The sequence below is a fragment of the Biomphalaria glabrata genome, chromosome 12 (genome assembly GCF_947242115.1).
Source record: "Biomphalaria glabrata chromosome 12, xgBioGlab47.1, whole genome shotgun sequence".
NCBI lineage: Eukaryota > Metazoa > Mollusca > Gastropoda > Planorbidae > Biomphalaria > Biomphalaria glabrata.
The window spans coordinates 35110262-35119626 of record NC_074722.1 but is presented as its reverse complement, the minus strand read 5'-3'; the positions used below and the strand labels follow the sequence as shown (position 1 = coordinate 35119626).

The 9365-nt window shown below is 39.2% G+C and overlaps 1 protein-coding gene across 1 annotated transcript; it reads right to left on the bottom strand.

Moving 5' to 3' along the window:
* Positions 1 to 2867: 2867 nt before the first annotated feature.
* Positions 2868 to 9050, bottom strand: LOC106072647 (uncharacterized). The gene is made up of 3 exons (XM_013233059.2): positions 8925 to 9050; positions 6344 to 8727; positions 2868 to 3756 (listed from the first exon to the last, which is right to left on the bottom strand). The coding sequence occupies exons 2-3, from the start codon at positions 8676 to 8678 to the stop codon at positions 2924 to 2926; spliced, it is 3168 nt and encodes a 1055-aa protein (XP_013088513.2). The 5' UTR covers positions 8679 to 8727; positions 8925 to 9050; the 3' UTR covers positions 2868 to 2923.
* Between the last annotated feature and the right edge of the window lie 315 nt (positions 9051 to 9365).

Here is a 9365-nt window from a genome sequence, read left to right as displayed (position 1 = left end):
TCTCATTATCGCGGGGCGGTTGCACATGCTCACCCCCCCCCCCCCCCTCTAAGGCCACCTCTGGTGCTTGAAACATAACCTTTTTCAAGCACAAAATGATTTTAATGTGGAGGAAGCTTTAGACCTTCACTCTTAGACTTCAAACGTATTTAAAATCAAACGAGCAGCTGTAACAAAGGGGAATGATATTGTTAAAACTAAAGATAATAGATCTAGCTCTTATTTTGTTGGCAACAGTGGAGTTAGCGTCCTTGACATTGTTTTGTAATCAGTTAATTGTAAAAATCTGCAATATAAGCCTATAACGTGAAGAACTCTGTGGACAAAGCCTATACTGATGGCCAGCCAGTGACGTTTGACACCTTTGCCAGATTTTTTAGAGCTGACAGATTAACAAAATAATGTTGTTTTATTTGTGTGTAATTGTATGTGTGTAAAAAAAAAAGGGGGGGGGGAGACAATATGTGTTTTCCGGAAGCGGCGTAACAGCGGCCACTCGTAAGGACTCTGCTCCAGAGCTTGTGTCATCTTTACTAGTTAATCAATTTTAATAACGTATTCTAGCCGAATTGAAAAATTAAGCGCTCCCTGAAAACCTTCGTCAAGATCACAGCCTCGTTTTCAGTACAGTATAATACCCTTTAGGTATTTGAGAAGAGTGGCCAGTGTCTGATAATCCTTCAAGTGTCCATAGGCATTCTATTATTAGAATACGTTTCCAGTACTGCCAACCCTCCCTCTAGGTTAAAGTATAAAACCTACATGATTAAGAACAATTTCGTATAAAACGCCCAAATTAGAACGTCCTTGCAATGCGGGTGTGAAAAAAAAAAGTGTGTTCTCGTGTAATGGTCACTTGAACTAATTCCATTGTATCAATTTATCACCACTAGTGCTAGTAAGTAAACATTTTATCCGAAGACGGAAGATTAAGGTCAAGGACGAAGACATAACGTGGACCCTGTAAAGTCCTTTTAAAAGGGGAGGTGGGGGTAAAGAGTGCGAAGCGTTATAGAGTTTGGGAAACTAAACACACACACACTTCAAATATCTTAATCCCAGCGTCTCTCAAATTTTTACTAGATCTTCAACTCTCCCATTATCTCAGTGGTTCTCAAACTTACTAGCTACGCTACCCTCGAAAAAAAAAAAAAAGGACTGGTCCCTTTAACCACTTGAAGGTTCTTTAGTGCGCCGTAAGCTCCCCCCAGGCGTTGTCCGGTCAAGCGTTTCCACGCATAATGATCCGCAAAATTAACTCTCCTTACGTTATAAATACTGCTAACTTTTGAGAAGGGCTGGTACGACCCAACACTGTGAAGTGTGATTGATATTTTAGGCTGTAGAATGTGTACGCTTGTAATGGGCTTCACTGTCAGAATAGATCATCCTTATTTTTTGTTTGTTTTTTTTCCACGCAAACGATATCACCAGAACCATGGTACATAACTCAGAAGAAATATTTTATTATTTTTTCTTGTTAAATATGGATTTTAAACCAATTCAATTACAAAAGTATTAAAATTTGGTCCTTCAATTAAAAATTTAAAGAAAAACAAAACTTTACTTTAAAAAAAAAAAGACAATTCCTTCTTTATGCATTGAGCGATTGTTTTTCTCTTAAAAATTAATTAAAATTAGATTTAAAAACATTTCTTTTTACCCCCCCCCTTCTCCCTGAAAAAGAATCCAGGTGAAGCGAATGTATAGATCTAGTACACCTTTTAATATTCCAATAAGAAGCATCTAGATTTAGACTTAAAAGACAATGCGCAAAAATTTCCTGAACATTAATTTAATAAGCTCTTGAAGCAATAATGCCTTACATTTAGAAATTCACGAACGCGATAGTCCTTTCAAAAACATATGTAGGCTCAAGACCTAGATTTAGTCTCCAGCTTAATTTACATTTATCTATTTGTATTTTGAAAAATTATAACGCTCGAATCAAATTAGAGTTTTCCCCTTGTGGCCAACAGGTTAGTAATTCTTTTCTCAGCGATATACATCAACCGTTAAATTTCTAGTAAAATCGTTAGAGCCATTTTTGAGATCGGCGTCCGCCCACCTTTCATGAAGGAGTGACTTGAATAGAGATGATGAAAAAAAAATCACCGGCTTCGTGTTCCTAAGGAACTTGTTCCACTGTTGGAGAAAAGTTTTGTTTTGTATTGGTAATGAGAACAAGCAAAAGTTGCACAAATCGTTACACAACCAGTAGATCTAGGTCCTACATTTCCTTGCGGATGATTTTTTTTTCAAAACACTAATTTACAACCCTGGTCAATAAGTGAAATGTATCGAAGCGAGCGCGCACGCACTTTGATGGAAACAAGTTCATTCAAATGAATAATAAATAGGCCTAGTGGAGAGCTCTTTATTCTCGCCTGCAGTGACAATGTTTGACATGGGATTATCTCCCCCAATTTCTTTGTTCTATTAAGCTGTATCTTGTTTGTATCATTGTGTCCACTAGACTTTGTACGCATGCGCGTGTTTAAGATTGTGTTTTGTGTACACGTGTGTGTCAACTTATTTAAACAATCTAATTAGGTCAGTATTATATAGGTCACTGTACAGCTTATAGCGAACAAAAAAAAAGTGTTTTATAAACCTTTAATTATAAATAAAAATTTGTAACAAAAACAGTTAAAACAGTTTTAACATAATTTCATAAGATTAAAAATCTTAATAAATATATTTTAAAAATTGAATTAATAAAATTGGCAAAGCTCAACAAATGTATACAGTATATAATGGTGTATAAAAAAAAAAAAAGCATTACATAAAAAAAGATATATACTTAAAATTCATTGTTAAAGAAATGAATAGTCTGAAGTCGTAAATTTGTTATTTTAACAATTATTAAATTATAGTAGGCCTATTTACGACAACAGCAATAAAACAGTATATAAAAACAAGTTTAAATAAAAGATGTAAATCCGATTCCTGTGTAAATTCCATTCTGTCGAACGGTTCCTCCGTGTACTAAGTATGTTACTATTGGACCAGAATGATCTTCGGAAAGAGCCAAAACGGGGGCTCCGCAAGAACCCATGCAAGTAGGAGTGTCATAGAGGTCCCCTCCAGTGTGATGATGCCGCGAAAACTGGCCCAACGAGACCATTTTGGGCCCACCGTGAGGATAAGAAATGATAAGAGCGTAGCTGGGCTTAAAGTGGACCACAGTATTGTGGGAGGTTCGCTGGCTAGGGAAGTAACTCTTTTGGCAACACGCGTTCCCCACTTTTGGTTCGTCTGACTTCCTACTGTGGTCTACGTCTTCCCTCAAAATGTCACTGACCAATTGTTCTAGAAAATCTTGAGGTGTATCGTCAACATTTTCAGTGACCCGCCCAACGTCCATTTCTGTACATTGGGGGCAATTCGAGCAAGGGTCATATGGTGGTAGAGGGTTTAGGTTGTCATCTAAGTTGAGAAGATTTCTGTCCCATGACGCAATAAATGCATCTCTTGACGTTAGCTCCCGAAAGATACTCTCGAAGTCCTTGTGTGCCGTCGACGTTTCTTGACTTCCGGTAGAGTGGTCTGATGTGTGTGTGCTGTTTTGGTGACAGTTTGGTTCAATAGAAGAGATTCCACCATCGGAACTGGCAAAGTTGTGTCGCTTGTTGCATGAATTTGCCATATTGTAAGAGTCTCTTCTGTGGTTCTGTGCGTATACCAAATACTCGTAGTCCCATGAATTGGACCATGGATTCGTGTTGCCTTTTGCAGAATAGGGGAACAAAGCATCTGTTGGTATAATAATAATAAAAAAATATAAGTTCAGAAATAATATTAATTAAGCTAGTTTATAAACAGATTAACTACATGAAATGCATTATAAAGGCTTTTTTTTTTCACATTTTGGATGTTACTAAAGATTTGAAGATTCATCCTAGCCCAAACCTACCGCAGGACGATGGGGGGATGGCAGTGGGCAGTATTCGCATGCCACCAGGCAGCCCTGAGTGAACATTTTTTAGGCATTTAAAAAACGATACCACCTTCTCCCCCCTTTTTTCCCCCTTTTCACAACTGGTCCAGACGAGTGATAGGATCATAGCGCATTGAGAAGCTAGAAGGTAAACAGAAACAATAGGTAAAACTATTATTATTATTATAGCTTTTATATAGCGCTATATATGCTTATAGCATGCTCAGAGCGCTTTTGGTCCAATCTCATTTGTGGACCAGTGGGGGGGGGGGGGTATCTAGGAGTTGGTTTTCCGTGCTGCCTTTAGCCCCCTTCTAGGTAGGTTCAAGCGCACTTGGCCTCTCGACCACGCTTCCCACTACTTCTCAATGTACACATTTAGTAGGTCTAGGTGGATAATGTACGTAATCACACAACTGATCCAAACAAATTGATACAATTACACTTAATTATATTAGCTTCGTTTTTTTTTTAAAGTATTTTTAGCGGCCCCCGAAAGGGGAAACTAAGCTATTAGTTTTGTGTGGAATGTCTGTCCGTCGTCCGTCCGTCCCAGTTAAAGCTCGTAAACTAGAAAATATATTTAAAATCCGACATCATGATATTTTAGACCTTTCAAAGTTCTGATGCAACGGTTTTTTTTTTTTTTCTTTTCTGAAAATGAAAAATTTAATTTTTAAATTCAACTATGCAAGAATTTTTTTTTAAATACACCATTTTAACAACTATTCACTATTAATAGTAACAAAAACAAAAGGCTATTCAGTAAAGGAGACAACTATTCACCATATTTTTAACACATTAACATTAAAACCAGCTATCAATAAATAATTTGATTCGAATCATTGATGAGATATGCAACAGCTAATAGTTAAACTTTGTTGGACACAGTAGGGCCTCCTACAAGGTATAAAAAAAAAGCAAAGAGAAAGAAGGTAAATTCGGCTTTTCTGTGAGTCAACGAGGGAAAAAGATGGAAGAGTGAGACAGTGGATCCCAAACGAAGCTCTCTTTAACCAGGGCTACAGGGTAGAGTGCGAGCCAACTTACATTCCAGTTTCCGTTACAGAGGTGCAAATAAAAAAAAAGTTTGGGATGAATGGTCTCTCATATAAATAGGCTGCCTTGCCTAAAAGAAAAAACTTTGAAAATGTGGAATGAAGTAGATACAGAGGTTTAAAGATACAAAACAAAAATCTTGCTTTTTAGAACACAGGAAGATGAAAATTAACACAAAAATAATGTACTAAACATAGACATAAATAAATATTTATTTATGTCTATGGTTCTAAAACATTTGACCCCAAATGAGATAACGAAATTATTTCATTTTTTTTTAAATATAAAGAATCATGGGTTGTATCTTGTGTTAAACACTTTCTCTCACAATGACCTATACATATTTTTGGGGGTTATTTTTCCATGAAGATAACATGCTCTAGTACAGTGGTTCCCAAACTTTTGACCTATGCGTACCCCTTCTAGAATGTTCGAAACGCTGAGTATCCTTCGCGCCCCCCCCCCCCACCCAATTAAAAAAAACAGGATTTATTTTAATAAATATCCAAATTTTTTTTTTTAATCAATTAGTGGGTTTATTTTTTGTATGCTTCACAGACACATTGAAACGCGGCACGAATAGTAGCCTACTTAGAAAAACAAGACAAGAGTCTGCTACTACGCTCCTGGCTTCCCGTGAAAGCAAGAATCGATTACAAGGTCGCCACACTTTGTCATCAGTGTATATATAACAATGAGATGCCCTTGTACCTTAGCGAACTGATTACTCCCTATGTCCCCCAGAGAGCCCTGCGCTCAATGGACTCAACGCTTTTAGTGGTGCACGTTTCTCCCTTAAAATCTACGGTCTGCGGGCTTTTTCAGTGCACGGACCAAAGGTTTGGAACTCAGTCCCCATTGATCTCAGACAGACAACATGCTATACCACTTTTAAGAACATTAAGACCTACTTGTTTAAAACTTTTTTAGATTAGTTTATGATTTATATTGTCGTCATGTTTGTGTTTGTAATGTTATTACAGCGCCTTGAGCCCACATTTTGTTTGTAAACAGCGCTTTATAAATAAAATTATTATTATTATGTATTCTTAATAAAATGGAAACAGTATGTACATTGAAAAAGTGGGCGTGTCGAAGGAAGTTGTAACATTCCTATCCAGTTCCGATCTTTGTAAAAATTTGTTTATGTTTAAAATATAAAATAGCGCCGTATCTGAGTTCGTACGAAACGTAAAATTAAAAATAAAAAGAATTTAAAACTGGTGACATTTTATTCTCATTTATAGACTACATGGGTATTTTTTTTTTAGTCAGCAGAGTTGACTATGTGCAATGCGTACCCCCACTTTGGTAAATACTGCTGTAGTAGATTAAGTAGCTCACCTGTTACATTTGAAAAGTAGGTGTAGTGAGAGTTGCTGCCAAAGGTTCTTTCGCCTGCATAAGGGCACGTCCCTGTCTTGAAGGATTCTAGAGCACGTTCACATATATTCAGCGGCGTGTCCACTCGGTAAGAAGGAGTCCCCGGGGCTGTTTCTGGGACACTTTCAAAAGCTTTTCGGACTCGCGGGTCCAGTGGAGAAAGTGACGGTAGAACATTGATGGGACTCTTCATGGCTTCGTTGGAAGATTCCTTGATGTGGTCGAGACTTATAAGAGATGGCTCCAGGCTGTGATTTTGACCGTTTCTTGCATTGTCGTCAATTCCTTCATGAACTGACTTTGAATTCTTGCAGCTCACTATGTCTGCGTATGTTAAATGTTTACCCGAAGCTACGTGACTGATGGTCGAAGCCGTGGTGGGCGCAAGCTGCTCGACACTGGTGTCTTCGTGGTCTGAGATGTTCGAATCTGTGCTGATGTCACTAAAGTAACAAGAGTCATTAAATAAGCTGGTGCGAGTCAGCACAGGGACGTCTCTCAGTGCGATTAGATGATCACGCAGCTCTGGCGGGGTCTTGCACGTAAACACTGTACACTCAGAGTGAGGCTTCAGAGCAAATCCGTCACTCTGCCCAGAGCTCTTCGCCGTCAAGACATTTTGACCAATAAACATCGAGAAATATACTTGCGTCTGGGAAGCTTCGTCTGAGCTGCCTACAACTTTGCAGTGCGTTCTGATGTGCACGCTCTTGGCATCAACATCAAACACAAAACCCGTCCCGTAATGATCAAACGCATTGCCCAGATCTTCAGGTTGAACCGAGTTAGATGTGAGATTCGGCGTGCCTTCATGACATAGCGAGAATGGCTTTCTAACACACAATTTAACAACTCGCTGAGAAATAGATTTGATGGATTCTAGAGTTTCGATTGATCGGCATCCTTCTGGAAGAGTTGACAAAGTGAGTTCATGGATAGGTGTAAATTCATCAGTATGTGATATGTTGCATAGGCAAGGACCAGTTTGTTCCGTTAAAATGTCCTCACAAACATGCGAAAAAGCTTCGTGTGCTTTGGATGCTGACACTTCAGCTTGTGAATCAACATTGTTCTGGATTGAGCCGATAAGCTTTGTCTGTTCAATCCCGCTGTCAAGTATTAAAGAATGGATGTTCAAAGTCTGGTTCTTCATGGCGTTTGTAGAGTTTGTTTCGCAAGTCGCAGCGTCGGAAGTCCAAGATCTCGGAACGAAAGGCTTGCTGAGAGGATTCAAACACGAGAACTCGGAAAAATCTGAAAACACTGAAGACGCGGTGGGACTGTCGCAGTAGCCGCTAGAGTAACAAGTCTCATAACTCTTGCATGATTCGAGGTCGAGGGAGAGTAAAGTGTTGAGTTTTCTCCCTTCTTTTCCAGGCGGAGGCGTAAACATTGTCGGCATAGGAGTGGTACTTTTAACAGTGGGCAGGAGCTTTCTTATCCTTTTGGCGGTACCTTCAGGATTTAGTTGGTCGATGTGTGTTTTGGAAGCCTCATTCAGGTCACATTGACTTGAGGCTCTCGAGACTCTGCAGCTGCTGAAAGCGGACGAGCTGTCGTCGTCATGGTCAAAATGACTTGCCACCGATGTGAAATAATCGTCTTCGGAAAAGTGTGACATGGCCGAGATAAATGGATTGCTCTCAAGGGACTGGTCACTGCGTATTAGATGATGCAGACCCACTTCCGTAGTCCCTTGACCCAAACCAGATTCAAAGTGATTTATTTGGGCAGAATAATTTTCACTAGTTTCTTCCAGTGGGTTGAGTGCACTAGCATCGCGAACGAGATCCGCCATCAAATTCTGTAACATTGGAGTTGCTGTATCTTGGCAAAGCTGAAAGCCCACGTTACTTAAAGAGACGCCTATGCCGGTGTCTCCGGGCAGAGATTTAGTCAACTCTTGGATGTGATCCGTTTCAGCAATCGGTATAAAGCTGATACCCTCGAAGTCATCGTGGTCGTATTTGGTACTACACAGCTCTCTGTTGCCCCAAGATGCGTCACTCAAACAAGGGTCGCTACTCAGAGCTAACGAAGACACGGTACTCATGGTGTAGTCTGAGCCTTCCATGCTTCTAATGTAGCTGGGTAACTCTTGCCATTTCTCCCGTTGTGGTTCTCTCCCTTTGTTGTCGTTGCCCGAACATTTCGGCTCAGAGGTGTCACCCGAATGGAGATCATTATCGTTCTTTTGTGTGATAACGTCATGATCACATCGACGCCCAAGGGTCGGAAAAATTTTATTTGTTGTGTATGGCGTCAGTACGGCTACTTCATACAATACGCACTCCATTTTAGTTTAGATGATTCAATAGTGATTCTGTAGCAATTCTGTATTGATTCTGTAAAGGGAAATGAGTGACTTTAGACATAATCCTAGTTGTTTTAAAAAATGAAACAAAAACTTAGACATATTTGCTTGATTCGGTTAAGAATCGATTAGCATTAAACATTTATATAGAGGAGTTTAGAAACTAATAACATTGTATAAAAAATATAAATGTGAATTAACATTTAATAGGAGTAGGCCCTAACTTACTCAGTAATAACTTCGTTTATGTCTTAGTTCCAAGGAGTAACACAACAAGCTACTTCACACTTAAAGCTGTCAACAATAACTTTATAATTTCACATGTAGGTCGTGTGTGTGTGTGCGTCACAGTGTGTAAAGTGTGTCTTCATGACCAGTTAATATAGAGTTTTGAATACATCACAGTATTGACCAATGATCGCACACAGCTTTGAAACACGGGTGACTGACCTTCAAAAAAAAAAAAAATACACATACAACAGAGCACGAGAGAAGGGAGATTGGAACCAGAGAACTGTGGTCAATTCCGTGTGTGGGTGTCTGTGGAATATGTGGGTCGTGACGCGTTTAGTTATTTATGCAGAGGAGTCTCCAATGAAAAGATGGGATGGGTGCTGTTTTTTTTTTTTTACAAAGCTCACTCTGTCTGACTGTCTGGCAGTGTCTGGT